The following is a 27873-nucleotide window of genomic DNA, read 5'->3' on the forward strand; positions in this document are numbered from 1 at the left end:
CAAGTTATTAAAAAAAAAAAAGAAGGTAATTATATTAAATAAATGGAGCAAAAGGAGGACGTGTTATGATCTTGTGCATTGTGGCAGCAACATAAATCCCATTCATAGTAGAGCTAGCTGTTTATAATTATCTGGTTTATGTGTACTGCTGCAGGGTGGCTGCACTCAACGAGTATATGCAATGACTTTCTTGGATGTTTCTGAAGGATATTTGCAAAGAAGGAAGATGTGCAGAGAGTAGGCCCCTTGCAATATATGTGGTACATTCCACTTGTGCCAGATTGTTAACTGGGATCTTTAAATGTTCTGAGCTTACACTGCAAAGTGGTTTTTTCCTCTCAGAGTCTGGAAAGAGCAGTGAAAGAAAAGGCGGTCGATCTCGTTCCCATTCTCGTTCAGAATCCAGGTCTAGCTCAAAATCCCGATCTAGAAGGAAAAGATCACACTCAAAACACAGGTGGGTCTGCTTTTTGTTTTAGACCAAAATCATACCAATATTTTTTGCAGGATGCTGGTTTTTAGTTATAGGCAAGTATTGCTGTAGAGATTACTAACTTGCGCCCAGAAGATCAGCATAACCAGAAACTTTGTCTCTGAATAGATACTCTTTTCCTCTAAACCCTGAATATTTATAGAGTTACTTTCAGTTTAAACATTCTATAAGGCACTTCCTGTGTCATGTAAAATAATAAGTTCTGTGGGGTTTTGTACATTTTGTTTTTGTACATTAGGCTGTGTAGCCAAGTAACATTTTGTGACCTGTATTTTAAAGAGAAACCTGCACTTTGTGGATGAAGCATATAACTTACTGGTAACACCTGAGCAGGCTGGTTTTTTGGCTGGTTTTTGTCCTTAACTTTGAAGCATTGAGTTAATTTTGCCCTGTAAATGTTTTTAAAAAGGAAAAGGCTTCAGGAACAATTTCACATTTTTCACATTTTGTTTGATTTGCTAAATTTATTCAGTTCTGAAACAGAAAATTATTAGATCATTCTTGAAGATTAAGATTTTTTTCTGTGAATGAAACAGGCTTGTTCTGTGAGAATTATAAAGGCTTCCCAAAATAGTCCAGAATCTTTCAATGTCAGGAGTATATTCTGAGAACTTAGGTATATCGAATCTAAAGATGCTTGGCTATGTTGAGGATAAAAAAAAAAAACACCAAAATTTGGATTATTATTTGATTGCTTAAACTTTTAAAAGGTGGGTGTTGTCCATATTGCAGCAACAGCTCTGAGGCATCCTGTCATTCATGTCTTCAAACAAGGCTACTAGGATACTTTTAAATACAGAACGTCTGGTGAGAGGGAGTTTTCATCAATTATACTATCAAATAAATGGGATACAAGTGTAGGCTTCAGTTTTGCAACAGCAGGGAACCACACCCTGTGTATCCTAGTAACTTTAAAATGGCAGGTGCCTTTTTAATGCAAGAAGGACACCTTTGGTCATTTCCTTATTGCTTGCTTCTCTGCTATGTCCCTAACTCAAGGCATAACTGAAAAACAAGCTGGTTTTTTTGTCCAACAATGCAGTAATTTCAGTATTATCTTGTACTGGTACAAACCAAATGGAATTTTAGAAGATAAGCTTTTGTTTCTTTAAATGTGGAAAACCTATTCCTTAAACAAATGATAATTATTATATTTTACTACATTTTGTTAAATTGTTTAATATTGCTACTGCCAGTTTGGAGAACATGCTGAAAAAAAGCCAGTCTGACCTGTTGAGGCAGCTTCATCCATAAAAATAATTTATCCTTGCTGCTTCCCTCTTTTACTGTTTTATATATCATAATTTTCATCTCTGTGACATAAGATTTGTTGAAGGTTGTGCTTTGATTCAGTTGCAGTAAATTGCACTTGTACTTGATTTGTATTTCTCTGCTGATAAGGAGAAGAAAGCTGTAGCTAAAAAATGGCTTCCCCTATTCTTGGTATATCTTACTGGTGCCATTTGGAACTACCTAAAAACAAAGGCCAAACAAACTTTAAGGAATAAAAAGCGGTTGTATTTATTGAAGGGCCTCCACATACATTTAGGGCAGACAAAGCCCCCCGCCCCAGGGTTTACACCCAAAGCGGACCCAAAGCGGGTCACAGGTTTTCACACTTCTATAAGTTTGGTTCATTTGCATGTTGGGGATTAATCTTTCAATTACAGCTTCAAGTAATGAAGTAATTTATCCCTAGTTCGCTTCCCCCTAACTCACTTTTGTTTACATTTCTCGGGGCCTGAGAAAGTAAGGTGTTCTTGATTGCCAGGCCTGGAGAGAAATTGTTTTGTCTGATCAAAATGGGAGAACAGTAGCTAACATTCTGTATAGAGTTATACACTAAGGAATTGCAGAATTACAAATGTATGAAAAATGTAACAGCTAAAATCCTGAGGCATCATTCAGCTGTGTGCCTTGAGCTGTGGAAGGTAGGTGCAGTTGTTACTTCTTGTACCTCACAGTTCTTCAGGTTTTATTCTGTAATATGTATGATTTTTCTGTTTATGGTAAGTTAAACTTCGTGGTGCCTTGTGAGGCAAAGTATCCAATGATGTGGTTTTTTGAAACTTAACATGCAAATGCAGCTTTTTATTTTTGTTTCCCTTGGAAAAAGGGTCTTCCAGAAATTAGGGAGTATTTTGGGAAAAAAATTGCAAGTGCAGTTCATCAAATCTGCATGTGACTTTTTTTTTTAAATCAGAGTATCTGCACTTTAATTACAACTGAAGTCCATGCTGACAGATCCTTTTATCTGGAAAGGTAACTTGACTTTATGAATTCAAATAATAAAGATGGAGCAAAAAGAGATTTGTTGAAACCAAAATCCTCTTTCTTTGATGACTAAGACTTCAATAAGTGCCTGGGCCGGCAAAGGCGATGAAGTGTAACATTATTACAGTCTGCTAGAAATTGCCAGTCAGATTTTATGCAGTGTCATTTCATCAAGACAACTGTTGTAAATTATAGTAACTTCTATTTTCTGGATTTATGGAGATTATTATGAAACTTAATGGTATAACTTAAATGGTTTGAAAGTAGAGCATGTTACATATGGTGAAGCATAAAGTATCCATGTTTGCAGAAACATTTGCAGACACTATGTTATTAAGGTGTCACATAATACTTTGTGGTGACACAACACGTGTACTGTTGTTTTGTTGGTTGACTTCACTTTTGTGAAGTTTCCATATTAAAATATTTTTCTTCTGGTATTCTTCATTTAGAAGTAGATCTGGCAACAGATCACTCTCAAGACACAAGGACAGACGCAGATCCCGAAGTCCTCTGAAAAAACGGTCTAGATCTACGGAAAGACGGAAATCAAGAAGTCGCTCTCGTTCTCGGTGAGTTCTGTTCCACAACATGGTACTCTTAGCACATAATACAGTTGTTGTAAATAAAATAAACAAACTTTTTAGGTTACCATAAAGAGTGGAGTCTCATCTGTGGGACAAAAAGACAGTAAGTAAGTTTTAATACTGAGTATAGTGGTCTCAGCTAGGATAGTTAACTATCTTTCTTGTAGTCTGTAGGGTGCCTCCAGGGGTTAAGTGATCATACTGAGACACCTGTATTGTGATTGTCTCATCTGCATTGATACTAACATCGAAGCTGGCTGAAAAGAGTAATTTTGTCAGACTACAACCAATAGTTAAGGAATATCCTTGTATAGCTTGTGAACCCACTAAAAATGGATAGTGCTTGTTTGATATGTATCTGTTGAGAAGGCTGAATTCAGACTGACCTTGATCCTGTATTGTGAGAATGTGTATAAAGTTCTTGTGTGTAATCTTTTATTTTCATCTTTGACTTTTCTCCTATAGCAGCAGGATCAAATGCATGTGTCGTTTGTATGGCATATATATGTTTCAGGATGTAGTATGTGTATATTTTATCTGGTTTATTGGTTTTTATGTCTGATCATCCAATTATTAGACTGTGACATTTTAACAAGATCACAGTGTAATTTTTAAGGGATGAAGTCGTGAATAAGCTCAAACCAAAAGTGCCTGTGAAAATACCTTCATGAATAGAAGTCTTGGTGTGTTCTTGGTTTCATTTCTGTAATTCCCCTGATTTATTTAAAGGGAGATTTGTACTTAGGTTGTGCAGCTGCCTCTTGTTCTGTGAGGTAAGTTTTGTGGGAAAGAGAGCTGCAGGTTTGTGGACCTATGTGGAAACAAAACTGCATAGCTGGCTGGGTTTTATTGGTGGTTCCTTTTGATTCTCTGTTTCTGCTTACTGAAAAGGGAAAGTCCAGTGAAATCTCTGATAAATTAACTAGAAGATACTTCTTGGGAGGCTGTAAGGCTGGTATTGTGGGGACTGTGTGCTGTTTCATCTTTATCATGTTACGTTCCATCTCTGAGACTCCTAATGAAGTACTTGACAGAACCTGATGGGAATCAAAGTTGTCAGTCTGTAGACCATACAACAGTCTGCTGTTTATTTGCAGTTGAGAAGGAGATACAGCCAAACAGCACTTCAGTTTGAGGAAAGTTTGAGTGCTTAGGACCTTTCGTGTGTGAAGGAGTGTCTTTTAGAATCTGTAAAAATCTAGAATAGATACCAATATCAGGTAACTTCTGTCAGTCTGGTTCTTCTTGACACAATAAGGCGTGCTAATCAATTTTTCCTCTACCTCTTTCTCCTGTTTCTCTCTCTGAACAACTATTCTTTCATTATGTGTCTCTGTACTAGAGGGAAAAGATGGAGTCTTGCATTTTCAAATAGTCCTATACTAAAATGTAATTTTCCAACCTAAGTTGTTAGTAATTTGGTTTTGTTTGACTTGATAACCTGAACTTCAGATGGAATTTTCCTCACTGTTCTTTTTATGAACATCTATCATACTTCCTCTCCCAAAGAAGCTATTTTCCTCTGTTTTTACTCTATTAGCATTTTTCAGTAATTCTCAAATTCCTAGTGACATAACGGATGGTTGAATTGTCTTGATTATGTTTTGATCTTACATTTGCCTTGTAAGGGAATCCAGTGACATTTTGTCCATGTTATCTTTTTATTTCTATGTATTAACTGGTGTTGGACTGCCAAGCAGTTAAACGTTATCTGTGTGAGAGAAAACTGTAGAATATGAAAACTTCTGTCAGTAGGCTGTTATTATTCATTTGGCAGTGATTAATCTGAAGGGCATTTTATGTGGATACATTTTTAGTAAAGAGTGGATTTACAGATTGTAGTTTGTCTCGCCGCTGACAAAATACAGAAAATTTATCTATATATAATTGCATAACTGTGAGATGAACAGACACATTCTCTCCAATCATAGTAGCATCACTTGGAAGGTAGTGGTTTGATTTGGTTTTGCCTCCCCTCCTCCAGTTTGGTTTCCAAATTTTTCCTAGCTGTATATAGCTGTTTATTTCTGAGCTAGAGATAGCTTTCCCTTATTGTGAACAGGGGTGAAAAATTAAAATATTGAAGAATTACTATTTTTCAACAGAAATGTGCACTTTAACTTGATGTATATTAAAAAGTTAGTTATAATTTTAATTGGAAAGTTCAAAGATGAATTAATGGGTTTGTGTTTGGCTTTTCACAGGGACAAGAAAAGAGACAAAGAAAAGATCAAAGAAAAAGAAAAGGCCAAAGAAAAAGAGAAAGACAGAGACCGAGACAAGGAGAAGGATAGGGATAGAGACAAAGATAGGGAAAGAGAGCGAGATAAAGAGAGAAATAGGGAGAAGGACAAGGAGAGAGATAAAGAGCGAAGCAAAGATAAAGAGAGAGCCCGAGACAAAGACAGGGACAAGGATAAAGATAGGGACAAGGAAAAGGATAAAGATAAGGAAAAAGACAAGGAAGAGGTAGATAATAACAAAGAAAAAGAAGATACTGAGAAAGAAGGAGAGAAGGACAGAGAGAAGATTAAGGACAAGGAGGGAGATAAGGACAAAGGAGGGGACAAAGAAAAGGACAGAGACAAAGAAAAGGAGAAAGATGGGGATAAGGAGAAGGAGCGAGAAAAAGAGAGAGATGATAAAAAGAAGAAAGATAAGAGATCCAGAACACCCCCAAGAAGCTATAGCTCTTCAAGAAGATCTCGTAGCTCCAGCAGGTTTGTTTAGAACTTTTCATGCTTGTGTTTTTTTGGTTTTTTTTTTTTTTTTATCTGTCAGATCAGTGAGACACCATCCTAATTTTTGTCTATTGATGTCACCATAGCTCTTACTTAATAAATTTGTATTATTTCTGTGTTGTAGATTTTCCTTTAATGTAACATCTGTTATAAACAGCTCTATATGGTGCCTGATATAGTAGAGTTTCCTGTTGGGCTGCTTGACTTTCACATAACCATATTATATGAACCTTGAGGACAGTAATGGGATGTTTCTTGTATGTTACAGACAGCCAAAAGTTCTGATCAATATGACACGCATTATCTTTGCCCTAATGAAAGTTCGAGTCACTGTTACATAGTTCTTTCATTACTTACATACTGCTGCATTTTGGTCTGTAGATCTTGCAAACTAATACTTGCCTCTCTTTGACTGGATGGCTGAACTGCGGGAAGCAAGTGTGTAAGTTGGCTAGCTAGCCTTTCAAGAGGTGACTGTATCCTAATTGGAAGAGACAGATACATGTTTATCTGATGGCCAGGTGCAAGTTAAAAGTAACATTTCTTTACACCCTGACAGTAAGCAGGAAAACAAAGTTAATGTAGCTGTTGGTTTTGGCTCTGAGGGGAGCTTAAATCACAGGAAGTCTGGATAAATTTGTTACAGCAGAAAGAGGGTGTGAGATTATAAACACTTTCTGTAAGCAAGCTCAGGCATATTCTAAAAGCTAAGTTAAGTTTAGAAGCATTGGTGGGTAAGGTCCTTACTGTTACACCAGGAATTAGGAGTTCAGTAGTATTATATCAGATTTAAACACCAAATTATATCTGTAACCTTGAGATAATGAAATGCTGAACAAATTGGACAAGTTCTACCTATTTTAATAGTTTTACTAGGCAAAAGCAGAACTCCTCTAGTCCTCAAAATTCATCAGTTCAGGGTTCGTAGAAAGCAAAAAGAGGGTGTAATGGTTTCTGAACATTGTGTTTGTGTTATGAGGTTTATGGGCAAAATATTGTTTCCTCATTAAGCATATGCAGCTTCCTATTTAAATGAGTGGTAGACCCACATAGAGATGATCCTGTCAGCTTCGAAACCATTTTTTTCAGTCCATAGGCCTTAGAGTTTTGAATTGGATAAATGCATGAAAATATGTAAGGGTTTCACAATACGTATCTTATATAGGAGCCTTGGTGGAAAATTAGGGTTCTAGTGCCAAATAGCAGGTGTAGTTAGATAGGTGTTAACCAAAAACTCATATTCTATATTGCAGTAATTTTGTTCCCCCTTAGGATTTTTACTAGTTAAGAAAGGGCTGTGGGAAGGCTCAATGTCATGTAATTGAGCAAGGAATTCTTGTGAAAATTAGTGCATTTCTTCTAGTGCAGTCAGAGCAAAACTGTACTGTGATATAATACAGATATTGTTAAACAAGAGTAGTGTTCTTTTGAAGCTGACACTTTTTATTATGGATTTACAATTTTTTTTCACATACAACTATCCTTAGATCATCAATGCAGAGGCCAATACTGATGAAATGTTGTTTTTAGGGGCCCAGACAGTGGGACAGAGTGTATCCTCTGAAGCTTTGCAAACAACAGAGAACCAGCTGTGGGGGGAGGCTGATCTGCCATTAGAGAAACACTGGCAGATGGGAGAAATGGGCTAATAGTCATCACATGGACTTGGACAAAGAGAAAGGACAAGTCCTACACCTGGGCAGGAATAATGCCATTGCACCAATATAGCATGGGGACTTGTTGCAACCAGGAAGCCAGCAATGTTGTGAGTAGGTCAAGAGAGGTAATTCTTCCGCTCTTCTAGTGAGGACACATCTAGAATCCTGTTCTGGGCTTTCCATTACAAGAGACATGCAGATGTACAGGAGTGAGTCCAGTGAAGGGCCGTGAAGCTGATAAAGGACTTGGAGATTCCTTCATACAAGGGAATACGGAGGAGTCTGGGATTGTTTAACCTGGAAAAGAGAAAGCTGAGGAGCATATTACCAATATGTATGAATATCTGATAAGAGCATGACGAAGACAGCCAGCGGAGGCCTGTGACAATTAAGAGGTGACAGGCACATATTGAGCTATGGGAAATTAAGGGTTTTTTCCCCTAGTGTTGAAATTATGGTTTTGCTTGGCAGACTGGAACCAGTTACTTCAAGGGATTGTCTTCCAGCCAAAAACTGACTGGATATGGCCCTGAATAATATACTCTGATTGATCCTCTTGTAAGGTGGGGAAGGGATAGTTTGGACTAAGTCATCTTCAGAGGGTTCTTCCAATCTCAGTAATGTCATTGCTCTCTGAAAAGCAATTCTCAGTAGGTTGGGTTACATTAGGGGCCTTTCTTTGGTGATGGACATTGCATAGTTGAAATGGTTGCAGACCTTTCCAGTGAAGATCATTGAACAGATAGGTATTTCAGTTGTTTGAATTTCAGTACAGCAGTTGACTGCTGATCATGTAAAATGTGAAATATTAAGTGTAAACGTAAAATAATGGGCAAATAGTCATCGTTTTGGAGAAGAGGTGAAGGTGGAAAGGACATATAGAACCTTCTAAGAACTAGATGGCAGCTGACCTTGCTTTGCTGACTTGCTTTGTTCACAGGTATGGGAAATAAGATGGTTATTTGTGATTCCTGGCTGAAAAAGGAAACAGACCAGGGGGAGTGAAATCAGTTGGAAAAGGAGCTATCTTACAGGCTTGCAGAGCCAGTAGCATCAGATGACATGCAGAATGTTATTTCCATGTATAATTAAGAGACATAGGATCACTATCAGAGTATTCAGAACTTGTTTTTCTTGAATTTTCCTGTTAGTATTGTGTAAGACATTTAATGAAATGGGTGCACAAAAATTTTTTATATACAAATGTAATAGAGATGGGAACAGATGCAGTCAGACACAGTTATGATTCTTCAACTTGAAATAAGAAAAGCAGAAACTGAAAATAAAATTTAATGAATAAGCAGTTTCTAGTTTTAACACAATTGCTGAAGCACTTGATTTGCAGGTAGGTATGCTGGAAAGCAAAATTAAGTGAGAATGTATTCAGTGTAGCTGAAGTGACAGCACTGAGAGAGAATAATCAATTTCCAGTATCCTCAATTAAATAAAGGTGATGATCAATGTGGAGGTGTTCAAAATGCTTGTTAACTAGTGAACAGCTAATTAGTGACTGGTATTTACTACACAAATTTGAGGCTATTTTATATTTTTAGTTTATTAAAGATAAATTAAAAGCTTGCTGAACAAAATACTTTAGAAATCTTGTCCTGTGCAGCTTCAGGAGGTCACTGTATTGGTTTTGATTGAAAGAGAGTTACATTTCTTACTAGCAGCTGGTACAGTGCTGGAGTTTTCCTTTTTTCCTGCTTATTCTCCTCCCCTGGTGGGGTGGGGCTATGGAGGTTGATTGGCAAAGGGGGCACAAGAAGGCAGGGAATGAGCAAATGCCACTCAGGATTTAGTTGTTATCTGGGGTTAAACCATGACAGATTTTTTTTGACTTCTTTTGTTTCCTCACCAATCCTTTCCTTGTTCAACATCATCATACTCAGGCAGACTCTGTTTTGAGAGTTGAGGAAAGAACACGTTAGTAACTGAAACAAAATAAAATAATTATAGTAACAGTAATAATTGTAATGGAAAGGACCGAGAGGGATAAAGCCTAAGAGAAGCAAGTGATGCACTACACAATCACTCACCCCTCACTGACTTTTGGCCAGTTGGGTCAGCTCTCCTGGCCATGCTCCCTTGCAGTGTCTTGCATACCTGCTTGCTGGCAGAGCATGGGAAACAAATGTCTTTTATTTTAGGATGAGTAACAACTAAAACATCAGTGTATTATCAGCATCATTCTCATACTGAATCCAAAACACAGCACCATTCCAGTTACTAGAAAGAAAATTATCCTGGCCAAAATCAGGACAGTTGCAGCAGATGGTATATGGTGTATCCCTGTATGGATTGGTACTCTGATAGGTCAGAGTATCAATCCATATAGTGATACTGACTAAGTGTACTTTTGTTACTTATCTAATTAGTGTTGATTTCTTGACTTTTTTAAAAATTGAAGATTTAAATATTCACAAATTGCAAAAGCTGTTTTGTATAAAAATAAATGTAGCTTTTGTGCTGTATCTAGAAGTTTTAAACTTTGCTCTTTTTCTTCACTTGTTCTTCCAATCTGCTTTTCCTGCTTTACAGAGAGTTGACAGGAAAAAAGTAGTCTTATTTGACAGATAGCTTCTGCAGTTATGTTAAATGAAGCTGTACTGACTCAGTTTTTGCTTTAACGTGTTCCTCAGTATAAATGACCAGTTATTTCATGTTTTGTTGTATTCAAGATCAGACTCCACAATGGCAACTTCAGAAACTCCATTTAGCTATGTATAACAGTTACTTTGTAAAACACTTCAGGCTCTTCTGTGTGTTACAGAATTATGACGTTCTGTTTGCTAAGCAAGGACCACTAGAGAAACAATAGATTTTATTTATTCTGACTTTGACAGCAGCTTGGGCTTCATTTTACACTGTTTTCTTGTAAACCAACTAATTCTAGCTCATACGTTTAGGAATTAAATTTCAGTCAGGTTAAACTGAAGTTGCAGTGATCTTCAGGTTGTAATGTTACGTTTTGAAATTCATATTGCTCAAGTTATACCTTATGTCTTATTGTGGCTCCTCATCCAATTGAGTTACTTTCCTGACTGAAGAAACTCTTAACTGATACAAGAGTACTGACTTAAGTGTGTTTCCATTGTTACCAAGCATATAAGGATTTTAAAAAATTTTTTGAAAGGGCACATCTTTTTTTTCCTACATTGGCCTTGCCTTTACCACTAAACTGAAACATACAAAATTATTTTTTTTTTAGTTTGTACAGTTCATATTTTGTTGGTAATATAGACTGTCACATTCAGTGGATATGTTTGGATCATTGTAAGAGCTTTCTCTTTTTATCTCCTTTGAGTTTATTATTTTTGGGTTTTGATGATACTGAATTTCTTGGTCCCATAGAGAAAGGCGTAAAAGGAAGAGCAGAAGTCCCTCCAAATCTCCTAAAACATCAAAAACAGCAAAAAGAAAGTCTTCACGAACTCCCTCTCCAAGAAGGTCAGTTTGATGTAAACACAGAAGATAATAATAAAGTAAAGAAGGAAGAATTTATAGTAATTTTACTGTTTTACTGCCTTTGCGCTAATGATTTCAGATTATTTCAGTTGGTCAGTATGATTCAGTTTTAATTTAAAACTAACTCAAAACTTTAACCAATTTGAGCTCTGCTGTTCTTTCAATGACATAGTTTCAAATCAATCAGCATTGCACATTTGTTCAAATCAATAAAATCCCTTCATCTGATACAGATTAAATTGCCTTTTTTTTTTTTTGCAAATACAGTGCGTGTTGGTCATATGAACGGTTTAGCTCTCTTCAGCCAAAAAAAATGCCATTGTCTTTGCAAAGGGATTTTTGGTTAAATTTTGGGAGGTTTTTTTGAAAGTCCATGCTGTGTGTTTAGTTTACAGTCAAATGGTATGAAGTTTGTTGTAGTTGGATCAAATTTTAATATGAATAAAAAATTTCTAAAACAGAAACAAGAAAGAAAAAAAAAGAGAGAGAGATACAAATAATGAAAGACGAGAAAGAGAACGCTCCACTTCTAAGAAAAAAAGTAGTAAAGAAAAAGAGGGAAAGGAAAAATCTGACAAAAGCACCGCTACTTTGAAGGTAAGTTTGTGTGACCAAGTGATCAGCAGAATGAAGTGGTAGTGAAGCCATTACTGAAATTCTCTCTCTACTTTTTCTTTGTTTTACTCCTCTCTTCTGTTTCTTCTGTTCCTTACCAAATTAGTGCTGCTTGAGGTTGGGGTTAGTAGGCCAGTTTAAGTCTACATGTCTGATCTTCAGTTGACTTGTAGGAGTTTGTCTGCTTAGGTTACAGAAACACCTTGTTTCTCTTTTATGTTGGGTGCCCTATGTTAAGGACTTGCCTAGCTTCCTTCTTTTAGGAGCAGGCAGATTATTGGCTAACAAGCAGTATTCAGGGGTGGCTTGACTATGAAACTGAAAAGATTACTTTTAAAATAAACTCTCACTATACAGTTCAAACTCTCATTGAATTTGTACATTGGATTCTATAGGAGTAAAGTTGAAGAGTTGTGAAAAGTTGGTATAGGATTTCCCCCTGCAAAATAGAAAGCACTGCAATTAAGAAAAGAAATATCTTCAAATTTTTTACTCTTAGAATTTGAATAGCAGCATACCTTTAAAGAGTAGTTAGTTGTGCTCAGAGTTACTCAGGTGTTAAAAAACAGCTGGTTTAGGTGACTGTTCAACTGCTTGAGGAAGTATCTTACTTAAGAACTCTAAAAATGCATCAGATACCTGACCAAAAAATGAGAAAGAAAAAATTTAGTCCTGTTCTATTTAAAAAATATTAGTGAAATCTTAATTTCTGGAGCTGCTTATCATATGTTCCATGGTGCTGCTTGTTCTATAACTTTATATATGAGTTTATTTTAGTTAATAAAGACAGATCATTCTATGGCATAATTTCTTGGGTGACAGGTTGTTAAAGTGCTGAACTTCAGCCATCTGAAAAGAAAGTGTATTTTAAAAAAAGGTGGGGGGGCAAAGAAGCTCACATGTCTATTTTAAAATTTGCAGACACAGGATATGCATGTAAAAATTGAAACAATAAAATTAATGAGAGTTGGTTGGAAGTCATAGCCTATAATGCTAAGAATATTATTTTGTTGTCAAATAATTTTATCTTTGGTAGGACAAAGATAACAATAAAGAAGATCAGAATTCAGAAACTGACAAGGAAGTAGACAATAGAGATACACAAAGGACAGATGAAGTCAAGCTACAACAGAATGGGAATTGTCAACCAAACGAGGAAAATCTCTCAATTAAAATGGAAGAGGTTTAAAACAAAGAATGGACTTCTAACTCAACTAAGGAATGAAATCCAAAGCATTTTATTTCCCAGAATGAGGAAGAAAATGTCAAAGCAATCAACCTAAACGTGTTGATAGTACTAGTAGCTCCTCCAGTTCATGTGATAGCTTTGTTGTCTTCTTGCTGTAAAGCAGGAGAGCACAGACCAGTAGTTAATACCATGAAAAGGCAAATGCCATCAGAACTATTCATCTCTGAAAAATCCATGCATTTCCATGATGGCTGTACTTGTAAAATGATTTATGTTAAGTTTTGCTATAAGCTGTTACAAATAACTAGAAACTGAAAGATGTAAACCTGTACTTCCCAAAAAAAGCTGAAGATATGCATTGAAGGTTGTTTAAAATACTGCTTGTTGACGATTTTTGTATTGTTTTGCCCTGTAGGTTAAAAACAATCCACAAAAACTTTAATGTGTGCTGTTTGATGTGCTTGAAAATGGTGCATAAATATACATACTTCCTTTCCTTGTAAATGACAACTGTAGGGAAAGGGGGTTTAAGCATAAACCTGTTATACTGTTCTTATGTTAAATACTCACAGATTAGTATGTTTTTCGTTTGCTCACTGCTTGAGATTCTTAGGCTTTATTATTTAAAATAATTTCTTACTAGTATCCCTGAAATTAATATTTCTTTTAAGGTATTTGAACAATGCATGCGCTTTTTCTGTTCCTAGAAGGAACATTGCCATGTTATAGACATTAGGTTAGCTTACAGGGTTTTTTTGGGGTTGTTTTGTTTTGTTGTTTTCTTTGTCTGTAGAGAAGTGAGCACATCTATATGATGATACCATTACAGCTTTGTTTTGCAATGTACTGCAGTGTGTCTGTTCAGCTGAAAATAGTACAGGTGCCATTAAAAAAATAAATTTTTCCTTTTTGTTAAAAAATATGGGAGCACAAGCAGAAGCTTTAGTGCCTTCTTAAGATGTGGTATTTTCTAGAAATGTATATGTGCTGTTACACATTTTTAGCTAAATCTTATATGATCTCTTGCTACTTTGCCGCCACCATACTGTAGACAAAAATGCAAGTGACTTGCCAGAATGGTTGTTTAATTCACTTGTTAAAATAGTGAAGCTCCATTTTACTTTTATTTTTTATTCTTAGAAGATATTTATAAATAAGAGAGGAGATGTAATTTGGGGACCACCACTGTACAAAAGTAGTAGCTGAATACAAAGTGTGCTCCGATCACCTGCATCAAAGAAAGGTCTTAAGACATATAATATACATTTGGATGGCCTTAATTGTTACCTCTCTGTTATTTTCTCTGATACCTGTTGGGCAATGTAAAAGGAATGGCATGCAAAGAAATGGGGGATAAATAATTTGAGGAAGAAAGTTCTAATTTATGCAGGGCTTACATAGTAGAAATTCTTTTATCATTTTTTTGTGGAGAACGCATGCAAGAAGAGAATCACAAAACAAGTTGTTTTGTCTTGGCAAGACATAGCTTTTGTTCTTTGAAGTAATCTAATCGGTTATATGAGATTTCTGATAAGTTACGCTTTTCAGATATAATTATAGCTAAAATTGCATAGATTATTTTTACTACAACTTTTAATGCAATCAAATTATTAATTGCCTTACCTCATGGGAAGTGTTATTTCTTTCAGTTAAAATAAAAAACTAAGTGTATTGGCTATTTGCTTTCTACTTCTTTTACTTTTTCTCTGCATAGTTTGTTTTTTCAGTGGAAGGGAATCGTTACAGGGAATGAAAACGTTGCCCAACTCCTAAGGTAGTGGAATCCAATTTGATTGTGAAGCTGCTTAATCACTCATTTTCTATAAGATTTAATGTTCTTGCCACTGTGTACATTTAAGACAACAGAAAATGCTTTACCATGTAAAGTATAGAACAGCCATTTTTGTGATGTTTAAGCCACATGCTGTTGGCTGGTAAACAGCTAATTCTGATAAAAGAATAAAAAATTGTATGCTTACAGGAAGACTGTGAAAGATTGTGTCTTGCAACAACAGCTGTCTTATTTATGATGTGTAAGTAGCATAGAGCAAAGAGATTGTTTGTATACTTGTTATCTTTGGTACCATTTCACTAATAAAGTAAGTATTTTAGAGGGATGTTTCTGCTGGTACATACTTATTAAAGGAATATTTTTAGACTATCTGGATTTACTCATAGAGCTTCTTTCATTTTAAATGTGGATATTAGTGAAAACATATGTATTATTTATGTTTTCTTTGAAAAGAATTTCTCTAAATTTCTCTGTTGGGAAGAACTAGAATTCTTTCAGTGTATCATGTTTTAACTGGTATTAGTTTGGTTTCTTGAGTTTTGTTATCCTGAAATAGCCTAGTTGTATGATGTATCAGTTATTAAATATGTAAAGGATTGTATACGCTTAGCTGAGAAATGTTCCTTAGGAAGTTTATAGTTATGGATGGCAGCCTTAACTTATTAAGTAGCTTATCACCTGTGTGAGGTTATATGCAGCACATTATTATATTGTATATTAATTATGGTTCCCTTACAAAAAGTGTCTTGGGGTTTTTAGGGTTTTTGTTCAGTTGGTTTTGTTGGTTGGTTTTTGGTTAAGGAAAAAAAACAGCCAATGCAAACAGCCACCAAACACACATTTCTTCCCCTCCTCAAGTCATATTTTCTTGCAAATACTTTGCAAGATACTTTTTATTTTCTGGATTTGTTTTGTAAATACTGTGCAGATCTGTGAGGTAGTTATGATCTGGCCATCTTACCAGGTGTTCCTAAAAAGCCACCCCTGGAGAACTATTAGTCTCTAAAATGCTTATCTCTGCAGCAGGTAGCTCACTTACTGGTAACATAGCAGAGTAATGAAGTTCCAGCCTGCTCCTACAGGACTGAGTGCATCATCCACTGAATGTGTCCATCTTCCATGGGAAGTCCATTTTTGCATTCATCATTAACAAGCTTGTGTGCTGAGCTACTGGTTTTGCACTTTGTAAATGGGATTAACTTGGGTAGAGGTTTTGAGAAGTGTGGTTCATGGTAGCTGTATTGTTTTACATGTAGTTTAATCTGAATCAGCACTTACTTGCAAATGTAAATTGCTCAGAAGATTAATTACATGTTTCCATTTGGCTAAGATCACATAAAGCACATAAGCATAAGTATCCATTAGTCCCCATAAGTATTTCCCAAGAGGGTTCTGGATTGCATTCTGAAAAAAGAAGGTAGTGGAAGAGAATTTAGTGGATCAAACAGGATGTCAAGCTCAAAATAGAGGTGGCTGTGGCTTAGATGATTTCAAAGTCAATGGATTTGCACAGGTGTGAGGCATGGAATTTTGTTTGCAAACTCCAATTAGTAGTATGGTATGTAAAGAATTCTTAGTTTTCATATGTTGAAATTGGAGATTAAGGATTATAAAAGCACTTGGTTAGATATACCTAAAGAATACTTGGGAAATGGGTGAGATGTGGGTTTTGACTATTAGGTAATCACCTGCTAATTTTTTTTATGGCAGTTTCAGATAGATCTGAACTAGCCTTATGTTAGCAGGCTGACAACAACCTATGCACAGCTTGGATTCTGAAATGAGCTGTGGACACTTCAGTGCTGTTTATGCTGCTAGAATGAAGTTAAATTCATAGTCTGTAGAATGCTTTGCATTGCATGCTAGTGTTCACTGGCCCAATTACACATAAGGCAATAACCTGAAATTATGTTGAAATGCTTCAGATCTGTTCCATAGTAGCTTCTGTCTTTTGCCCTTAGCTTGTACTATTTTGTAATAGTTACTAGTTTAGGGAAGTAAGTGATTTTTTTGTTGTTGTTGTTGTTATTCTAAGGATGAGATAATATTGTATATGTATTGCCAGTCCTAATTTAGTTATTTTTCATTGATGAGTATGACCCTTGCAAACAGTAATGCCATAATGGTGTGTGTATTGTGTGCTTCTAGGTCTGAAGCATCTCTGTATCACTTTTGTAGTGAAAGAAGATCAGAGCTCATGTATTGGGAAAAAAAATCTAGACAAAATAATCTTGAATTTTGTAAATGTTAGTTGGATAATAGCATTGTAGTGGTAAAGCAATCTTAAATATGTGAATTCTGAATCATTATCTGGGACATACGCCACTTGGTAATTTCCATTTTATAGCAATCAAATATCACCTTTGATGTTGTAATTTTGAAAGTGAAAATTTGACTTAGTGGCATAAATTCTGAAATCATGTCAATCAGTAGACAGTTCAGATAGATGTAGTTTTCTCACCAGAGACTGGAGTTTGGAGAATTGAATATATGTAGATATCATTATGTGCTAGAGCCTAAAGAGAATCTGAAATTAAATTTTGTTTGCTAATACATAAACAGAAGTTTTCAGCTTGTAGTTTAGCTTTATTTTTATATGTTAAAAAGTGTAATTAAAATTATATTGAAAACTAAAATCACTGTACGAAAGGATCTTTTTAATGTAAGAGAACCACACTTTTCAATTCAAGAGTGCCTCATTTGTAGGTAAGTCCTATTGCAAGATATGAGCATGTTAGCACAAGGATTTCTTTTGTATTGTCTTCACTGTAATACAGCTTAATAAACTGCTCAATATATGGAGGCAGATACTTTCCCTCTAATTTCAGGAGATGCGGCTGTTAACATTTCAGTTCTGTATTGTTTAATACTACAGTTGAGAAGCTATACCAGCTTAAGCTTGTTTTCTGAACATGTGATCTCTTACTATCCAAGAGGGCAATTTTTTTTATTATTGTCATGACAAGACAGTTTTAAAATTGTTGAGCTTAATACAGGAGAACATGGACAGCAAAAATTAGATTTTAGCTATTTGTACTATTCTGGAAAGTTTTAGCTTACACATTTTCTTTTAAAATTGTTACATTTTTTATGTTAATCTAGTGTCAAATTTGAAATGAGATCAGAAATTTTTGGCGTATGAAGTGTATTCTATAGTAGTTGCTAATGGAATCACTCTTCTTCCATTGAAAAGGCTATGTATGTCTTTTTTGGCCTGAAAGGTTTGTCAGCGATGGTAAAAGAATAATTTCATGCAGTTCTTGGTAGCCTTAATGAGGCTGGCAGTTAACTGACTTTCTTAGAAATCGTTGCTCTGTTCTTTCCTTATTGCAAAGATTTAGAACTGCTGCTGCACTGATGAGTAAATCATGGGTCTTTTAGAAATTGCTACTTTGAAAAGCCATCATTTACATTACATAACAATTAAAGGAATGAATGATCTGGCCCAGAAAGATCAAGAGAGGAATTTAACATTCACAGTTTATGTAGCCTATCATTGGGTCCTTTCTGGTGTTTTCCCGACTGACAGGGGAGCTGTGTCTAATTTGTTACACACATATCACTGGATACACACACATACACATACATCACTGGATAGTCTGGATTCAGGTATACCTGAGGAACCTAAGCACGACAGCAGCAAAAAGTATTAGTTTCCTTCTTGAAGTTTGATGTTTGATATTTCTGTTAATAATGCAGGTATTTTAAGTTTAATTAATAGGTAACCAAACTTGTGCTATGTTGGGAGAGTATATTTTTGCATTAATGAAGTAACTATGAAAATGGTACACGTAAAGAAACGTCAAATGCTAGTACATTGTTGTTCTTTTCATAAATAAACCATGTCCCAAAGTTCTAATGTTGTCAAAAACTAACTTCCACTAAATTTAGATGAGATACAACACATGACTGTACAATTTTTCTCTTTTTTTTTTTCTTTTCTGTAATAGGCTTTATCTGCTCCAGAGTCAAGTGCTTTGAAACTAATTATGTTGTACTGATACTGACAAGAGTGTTACAGGAAAGGTGATATGATAAGGGGTTAAGTAACTGAATACATCATCACTGTTTAGTTACAGAAGAGCCTTCTGAATCCCATCTCTGAGGAGGGGAGTTTCTTTGAACAAGAACTAAAGTTTCACCAGAGAAGGTGTTTCACTTGCAAACAGTAAGTTAGTAAATGTGACTCTATAGAAGACTGTCAAAGTGGGAATCAGGAGTTCAAGCAGAGCTTCTGACAGTAACTACCTATCATTTTCTTGCCATGGGTGATTTCCTACTAAAATTTACTTCTCAATGCCAGACTTCTCAATTGCTTTGTATAATTTGTAAGAGTCTAAATAGCAATGATTAGGGAGCAAAAGTTTGAGATGTGCTGCTCAACAGACTAACTTGCTTACTAGTGATCTGATCTTGTGATTTTTGAGGTCAGTCCTGTCTGCTATGAGACTCATGGCTGGCATAGCTCCCACTGATTTAATCCCAACAGGTCATTTGGTCACCGTGTCTGTGGTCTTGAGAAGTGCATTTCACCATGCTCTTCCTCTCTGTGAAAGCAGGGAAAAACAGATCTGAGAAACACATTGAGATAAGTTTGCAGTGCTTCAAAATTGTACATGACAGAGGAGGAAGGCCAGCCTCTACATAAGATTGTGACAGTTACACATGGTAATAGTAAATCCAAATGTTTTAATTGATTATCCAAATTTCATTTGTATCAGTGAGGAGAGAATTTAATTCACTAAGATCCTCAAAACTGTGGTACATTTGTTTTGTTATGTTTGGTTCCAAAGAGATTGGACAGATGATAGCTATGTATTACAGTTTGAGATTGGGGGATCTGGAGGCTGCTTTATAGGGCCATTTCTCAGATAATGTGGGACACACAGTAAGTCACTGTAGTACTCTGTTCTTCACTCTACTAATTTTATATCAGAACTTGGAGTACTCTACTCTGTTCAAAGTGTGTCAATACTGAATTAATTAACTGGAAGTGTACTACAGAATCTTCTGATGAGGAAAGTGTTAGACCTGGGTCATTGCATTGCACTGAATGTGTTAGAAATGGGCATTTGTGGTGCTTTTATGGCTAGATGAAAAATGGTAGCCAATATTGGGTAAGTTAATTCATTCTAGTAAATCAGATTCCTTTTGATCATTTTTACCTTGGGAAGTTATTTATAGTTGTAAGAACTGCTGTAATTCAGTAGGTGATAGTAAAACATATAAATCCTACTACTTTTAAAAATAATTTTCTTCTGTCAGATCTGTAACTATTCCAGTAGCTTATAACTGTAAATGGAGAGTGATCAAGAGAGACAACTAGAGATCTATGACGACCATAAAGGCAAGATTTATTAGAAGCTGTGTCAGCCTTCCAGATCATAGTTTTCAAGAGCTACATAAAAGCAGTCAAGCCTCATTCCTGATCTGTCTCCTGTTATAAAGAGGTGAGGAATAACTGTCCAAGCCTGCTGGTACCACTGTTGATTCATCTTCTGACTTGTAGGCAGATCTCTGAGATGTAAAATGCCTGACATTAGTGATCAAACATCTCTGGATATGATGATTATTTATACCATGTAAACTTGCTGCTGCTTGGTGCTTAGCTACTTGGAAGCTGTGACGGTGTTTGGGTGGAGGAGTTTTGGGTTTGGGAACAGGGTGAGTACTCTTTACAGTTCAGTCTCCACATTCCCTTTTGTATGATGAAGTTGTGAACTTGTATACCATGAACTATGAACTGAAGTATCATAGAGACAGATTGGAAGACCACATATGTAAATCCAGAAGAATTAATAACTGTAGTGGTTGCAATGTTAGAGGAATGAAAGTAATTTGCAATGAGGCCCTGCTGTTAGATGGGTGCTTGGGCAGGATTCTGATATAGTGCTTGTACAGAAACTTAGCTTTACTACTCTGAATTTATAACCTTTAACACAAGCTTTTCAGAAAGCTCATGGTGTTCTTGCTTTTGGATTACTATGCTGCTGTTAAAAAGACATCCTTTCCAGCACAATCAAGCCAGAAATCCTCCTTTTTAAACATGGTTCTGTGTATCATTTACCAAGAATTGCCAAGTCACAGTCTTGGGTTTGCTGTAGCAGTACATTATTTTGAAAGCATTATCTTTATTGCTGAGAACACAGCCTAATTGTGTGACCACCCAAGAGAGAAACCTCCTGTCATGGTTTGATCCTGGCGCAATGCCAGTGCCCCCATGAAAGTACTTTCTCCCTGGTGTCTGCTGTGAGATGTGATCAGAAATAGAGCAAAGCTTATTTCTCCAGCTTAGGAATAAAAGAGAAAAAACTTTATTAACCTACAGCTATATATAAAGAGAAACACACAGAACTCAGAATGAAAACCTTCCAAAAACATTCTTCCTCCCCCCACCAATTTCCAATATATTCACTCCTCAGATCATCAACTCTCAATCTGTCACCACTCTTTAGGTAATCAATTCTCAGTTCATCAAGGAGAGAGGAGTCTCTCTTGCACCATGGGCTTCCCCTGGACACACAGTAGAAACCTCTTGTGTTTCCCTGTCACACGTGGCACCGCCCGGAGATCATTTGCCATGGTGACATCTTCCTTCCATGCCCAGTGCTCTCACCACTGTGCATGGACCAGAGCTGCTTCTAGGGTTCTCCTTTTCAAGGGTGTTTGCCCAGTTCCCAAAAAGCACAGTCTCTCACTTTTGGGACACCTGTCCCCCCCAGATTTCACCCCCTGGGGCCGAGGGGTCTCGAGAACAGAGATCTTCTTCTCCTTCCCTGAAGATGGAGGGCACCACCACCACCCTCCTCACCCGTCCTCTCTGTTCGTGCACTCCTTCACAGAACATCCCTGCGCTCTCTTGGCTCCGAGCCATTGCCTCCCCCTAAATGCAGTCTCTGTGCCACAGCAAAAATGGTTCTGTCCATGGCTGTACAAGAAAAGTCCAGCCAAAGGCCACTCCATCACCTCCTCCCACCTAGGATTCTTCTCTACTTCTTCTCTCGTGGCTCATTTCCTCTTATCTCATCTCTATCTCTCTTCTCATTCAGCTCCAGGGGGAATCAGCATTTGCAAGGTTCCCATCACCCAAAAAAGGGTTAAAAGTCTCAGGCCCGGCCTGTCCGAACTCCCCCGCTGGCCCTGCCGGCGCCTCCTCCCCGCACCCCCCTTCTCCTTCTGGGCCGGCCGTGCTATCAAATCTCAGGGTGGCACAGGCACAGACACCGGCTCGCTCTCTCTCTCTCCTGGGGGTGCTGCCCGATGTCTCTCGGGGTTCCTCCACCCTTCCATCCTGCAGGGCCTTTTCCTCCCTTCTCTGTCCAAGGCCCGGCCTACCTCAGCGGCCGCATGGCCTCCCCTCCCCGCCCAGCCCGCAGCCGGGCAGGGCAGCTCTGAGCCCTTCCACAGACGGAACCCAAGAGCTTCCCTGGGAGTTCTCAGCTTTTAACCCCCTGTGTTCTCACAGGCGTATCCATGTCCTCAGTGGCCACACCAGGTGCCAATATTCAAATCTGAGCACCTGTTGGTTTGACCACAGCATCCCAAAAAACCCGCTTCCTCTCAAACCAGGACGCCTACGACAAAGCTTCAAGCTCCTGAAGGATTGTTGAGGGGATTACAGTGTAGAAACAAAAATATTTAAGCCAGAATCAGTCCTGGAATTTTAGAAAGTACAAGTGTGGCAGCTGATGTAGGAAGAGCATGTTCTGGAAATTAGACTATGCTGCCCTGCAGTGTAAAACTCAGTGCTGGAGCACCCCCTCCTGAGCTATCACTGTAAGATTTCAGGTAGTGTTTAAAATACTGCGTATTTAGACAATGAGTGTGCTACAGGCTTTGTTACAGCAAGCCTACTGCAAAGCACCACTTTTTTTAGTACTCTACCACTGCTAACTTTGTACTCTAATGCAGTTGTAATCTGCCAAAATGCACTGGAAAGTGATGTACCTGCTTACACATTAATAGGAGATAACTCCATGTATGGGTGGCTGGGCCTTTTTAATCATATCTGAAGAGGTTTGTTTTGACTTTGATTTTATGCCCAGTTCATTACCTGGTGCCTTGGACCAACACTCGAGGACTAAGGCTGATTGATGCATGTTGGAGGTTTGCCTTTAACACTTAATTAATTGATGAAATGTATTGTTTGAACTATTTCTTTTGTAGGTGGGAAAGTAAATTAGAATGCTTGACAGCAGGAAGGTGCTTTTATTTAATCTAAAGAGAAAATGAAGTAAATGGGAACTCTGTAGTCCTTGCTGCAGTGCACTTTATGACTGTAGTGAGAGTTTTGCCAGCAAAGAAAAGGAATGGGAACTGTAAGGTTGGATTCTATAACATGGCATTAGGCAGAGTATCATGATGCCAGTGTGCAAAACTGGGCCACCTGGGCAGCACAGCTGGTTGCCTTTCCAAGACACTGGGCTGCTGGAAGGACAGACAATACAAGTGGAGGGGTGTAAGAAGAAATATAACCAGTGTGACTTTCATCGCTTGTTCTCTGCATCATGCTTTTTGCTCCTTGAAGATTTTAAATAACCAACCAATATAATTTAAAAAATGCCAAACTAAACAGCTCACCCAAAAAAACAAAAAACAACCAAATCAAAAACATAACTGCCCTTAGAAGTTGAAGAAATATATTCTTTTATGCTTGTGACTGGGTCTCCAGTGTTATTTCTGTGTCCTAGGATCAGCATACCTTTTCATCAGGTCTGGAGAGCAGAAAATTAGTTACATACAGTATTACAAGCAAAACAGATTGACTATTTGTCAGTAAAATATTTGGCAGATTGAGGACTTAAAAAAGTTCACTGCAACTCTGCAGCTGCAAATAGACATATATGGAAACAGAGAGAAGAAACCCTGATGCTTAAGAAATGTTAGAGTAAGAAACATTCTTAGACCAAATGGCTTCAAAGCAATTGTATAATGGATTTATGAGTACACACACAACCCTTTTTGGAACTGCAGACTCCTCAAGCATTCCAATGGAGATACAGCCTATATATAGTGAATTCAAGTGTACTACCACACCTTTCCTTTTCTTACTTATTTTTGTGAAATCCAGAGCGTCTTCTGATGAAGGTTGAATAATATTGAAACAAAGAGAATAGAATCACATGGTACTGGTTTTATTATTTTATTGGTTATTATTATTAATTATTTTAATTGGTTTTGGAGCTAGAGATTTTCTCAACATTCACAAAATCTCTTTGTTATTAGTGGAAATATTTGTATTCTTTTTCATAGTGGGATCCTTAATAGTAATGTTAGTTTTCAATAAATGCTTTGCAGCATTGGAAGAACATTCATGTGACCCAGCACAACTAGTTAGAACTTCAATGTGACTAAATGCTATTTCTTATTAAATAATGAGGTTCTCACCCTTGTTGTGTTGAAAACCTACAATGCAGTCTTTGCCTAGTGTGTTGTGTGGGCATTGGCAAATACAGCTTCTTCGACACAGCTGTGATAATTAAAAGTTGTGGAAACATGTAGCTTCCTTTCCAAAAGTGAGTAGATAGCACTTGAAAATAATACACATAAGTCACAGTGGCCAAGTTCATTTCAAGACTGTGTAACCCACTAAACCACCAGATACTAAACATGCAACCACAGCTGTAATGCCAAAAGGGCATTATTGCATCCTATGGATCCTAATTCTGATGGTACCCAGTAGCCACCCATGTGAAACGAATGCCAGAATGGTTATTTAATTAGAACTTAGAAGAAAACGAATGACTGCTGATTGCTGACTACCTTGGCTTGAACCACTACCAGCAAAGTTTAACGGTAGCAATTACAGAATCACAGAATCAAGTAGGTTGAAGAAAACCTTGGAGAGCAAGTCCAACCTATGACCTAACACCGCCTTATGAAATAAACCATGGCACTGAGTGCCTTTTTTTAAACACCTTGAGGGATGGTGACTCCATCACCTCTCTCGGCAGCATATTCTATGGCCCAATCACTCTGTGAAGAAATTTTTTCTAGTGTCTAGCCTAAACTCCTCTGGCACAGCTTGAGGCTGTGTCCTGTCAGTGGTTGTCTGGGAAAAGAGACCAACCCCCACCTGACTGCACCCTCATTTCAGGAAGTTGTTGGGAGCACTGAGGTCTCCCTTGAGACTCCTTTTTTCCAGGATAAACACCTCCAGCTCCCTCAGCTGCTCCTCACAGGACTTGTGCTCCAGACCCTGTCTCCAGGTCTGTTGCCCTTCCCTGGACCTGTCTGAGTATCTCGACGTCCTCTCTAAACTGAGGGACCCAGAACTGGACGCAGGATTCAAGGTGTGGCCTCACCAGGGCAATCCCAGGACAATCCCAGCCCTGCTCCTGCTGGCCACACCATTGCTGATCCAGGCCAGGATGCCATTGCCCTTCTTGCCCACCTGGGCACAGCCTGGCTCATGTTCAGCTGCTCTCACCAGCACCCCCAGGTCCCTTTCTGCCTGGCCCCTGCCCAGCCATCCGTCCCCAGCCTGCAGCACTGCAGGGCATTGCTGGGGCCAAAGTGCAGAACCTGGCACTTGGTCTTGTTAAACCTCAGATGGTTGGACTCGGCCCATCTATCCAGCCTGTCCAGGTCTCTCTGCACAGCCCTCCTACCCTCCAGCAGATCAGCACTCACATCCTGCTTGTTGTCATCTGCTAATTTGCTGTGGCAGACTCAATCCCCTCATTCGGATCATCAGAAAATATATTAAACAGGACTGGGCCCAACACAGATCCCTGGGGGACAGCCCTGGGATTGATCCCCAGCTGGATGCAGCACCATTCACCAACACTCTCAGGGGCCATCCCCAAATTACTGTTTGGGAAAGGCCAGAGAATACACGTTGTTCTGTTATGTTTTTGTTTATTGTTCTGTTATCCACTTCTGTGCTAGCCTAACCTATGAAAAACTATGGATCTATGAAAAACTGGCTGCAGCCTGTAATTTTTCAGATAAAATAGCATGTTTACTACTCTTCAGCTTACCTAGGCTCCAGTGTCTCCAGTAAGGACCTGAACCCTTTTAATCTGTTTTCCTGGCAGTGCTGGCTGTAGCTTTGCCTGTCATTCTTCAGGACTTTTCTTTGTCCTTCCTGTGTCTGCTGCTTCAACAAATCCAGACTACTTCCTTAGTGGGTTCATTCTGGTAAAGTAATAAGCCCACCTGTTTGCTTAGGGAAAGCTTTGTGGAAGGAAGTTAGAGCATAGGTCTTACAAGAGGTGGCTGAGGGAGCTGGGGATGTTTAGCCTGGAATGAAGGAGGCTCAGTGAAGGGATCTTATCACTCTCTACAACTGCCTGAGAGGATGTTGCAGTGAGATGAGGGTCAGTATATTCTCTCAGGTAACAAGTGACAGGATGAGAGGATATGGCCCCAAGTTGTACCAGGGGAGGTTTAGATTGAATATCTAGAAACATGTTTTCACAGGAAGAGTTGTCAAACCTTGATACACACTACCCAGGGATTGGTTAAGTCACCATCCCAGGAGGCCCTTAAGGATGTGGTTTAGTGGTGGGCTTGGCAGTATTAGGTTTGCAGTTGGACTCAATACTAAAGGTCTTTTCCAGCTTCAGTGATCCTGTGATTCTGTGAAGCACTGGAGGGGTCTCTGAGGATGAGTGATGAGAATGACCATTTCTAGCACAGCAGGTTGTTTTCAGTTTTATTATCAAGCTGGTGCTTCTGCTGTAGAATTGAAATAAGTATGAAGATAAGATTAGTCCCATCCCAATACCATTGGGCATGGAATGATTTGTCTTAGCAGTCTTCTACAAACAGTACTCAAAAGTGAGTGGTATAATCTGTCACAAGTTTTATTACCCAGGTTCATACAAATTCCACGAGTGTTGTACCAGAACACATTTAACCTCATTCAGGCAGCAGACACACAGTGCCATTGAGCGAGAGAAACAGGCAAGCCAAGAGCCTGTGGCACCGAGCCAAGAGTATCTTCTGTATAACCAGAGGTCTTTCACGAAGGGCTTCATTATTTGACAATTTTTGTAGCAATAATTGTAGTTGACTTGAGTTGACAGGATGCCCCTGTGTTCTCTGCTTTCCAGACAGCTCTGCTCAAATGCAGATACTATTGTGCCATAAAAGTGGCTCTAAGGGTTAAGGCTCTAAGCTTAAAGGCTTAGATTCTGGGAGAATTTGTAGATAGTTGGTAGATATTATTATTCACTTGTTAACTAATGCAGAATAAACCTCTACAATATTGTGGTTGCTGCAACCTCCTGTTCCAGGATGATTCCTTGTTTGTTTTGTCTCTGATACAGTGTTAATTTTCAGAGCTAACTACTGCACTGTAGTCTGAGTTTAAGCACTAAATTAAAAATATAATGAAAAATTAAAAATCATTAGAAGTCCTCATGTCCATACAAGAAAAGACCTCTACTCTGGATACCAGAAAAATACATGTGTACAAACCTAGCTTTGTGCTGTATTAGAGACTGAGTATTACTTTCCTTTCTCTGTAAATATAGAATGCTAAAGTCCTGTAACCTTGCAGTATAGTATCCCAAGCTATAAATCACTATGATGATGTGCTTCCAGGTCTACAGTTGTCTAAGCTTTCACCATTTCTAAATTCTCACTAACGCTGACAGTGATCATCCAGAGTTATGCTGACAGTGAAAAAACAGCAAAAATGTAATTATAAAATACCTTGTCTTTTGTGGTCCTGAGCCTTCATATCTGCAATTTCACTCAACATAACATATATTGAAGCTAAGAATATTGATGCTAAGAACACTGCACTAAACACTTGAACTGTACTATAGCACATGGAATAAACTATCTTAGATGTTTATTTGTATAAGAAGGCTTCTGCAGTCACTGTTTTTTAAACTCCCTGGAGAGGTCAGGGAGTACAACTAGATGATTGTTGTAGGACCCTTCTAACTGAACTAAAAACCTCCCCAGGAGAGCCAACCAAAAACACATACCACAAAACTTTTGTATTTCCCTAACCTGAAGACCTGAGCATGGTATGTCTGCTAATCCTATGTCACAGAGTAAGTACATTATTCAAACTAAACCTGCTTTTTGGCTGCATGA

At 37.9% G+C, this 27873-nt stretch overlaps 1 protein-coding gene across 3 annotated transcripts in view; it reads left to right on the forward strand.

Annotated features, from left to right (window-relative positions):
- The window catches only part of SREK1 (splicing regulatory glutamic acid and lysine rich protein 1), a 32919-nt gene extending 18218 nt beyond the window's left edge, over positions 1-14701 (forward strand). For all 3 annotated transcript variants that reach the window (XM_084225561.1, XM_084225562.1, XM_084225563.1), the window contains exons 7-12: positions 343-457; positions 3220-3339; positions 5559-6074; positions 11108-11203; positions 11683-11818; positions 12873-14701. In XM_084225561.1, the coding sequence (XP_084081687.1) occupies positions 343-457; positions 3220-3339; positions 5559-6074; positions 11108-11203; positions 11683-11818; positions 12873-13025 (1136 nt within the window). In that variant the 3' untranslated portion in view covers positions 13026-14701. The remainder of the gene's footprint in view (positions 1-342; positions 458-3219; positions 3340-5558; positions 6075-11107; positions 11204-11682; positions 11819-12872) is intronic.
- Positions 14702-27873: the final 13172 nt, after the last annotated feature.

This window comes from Fringilla coelebs (genome assembly GCF_963513975.1).
Source record: "Fringilla coelebs genome assembly, chromosome: Z".
Lineage (NCBI taxonomy): Eukaryota > Metazoa > Chordata > Aves > Passeriformes > Fringillidae > Fringilla > Fringilla coelebs.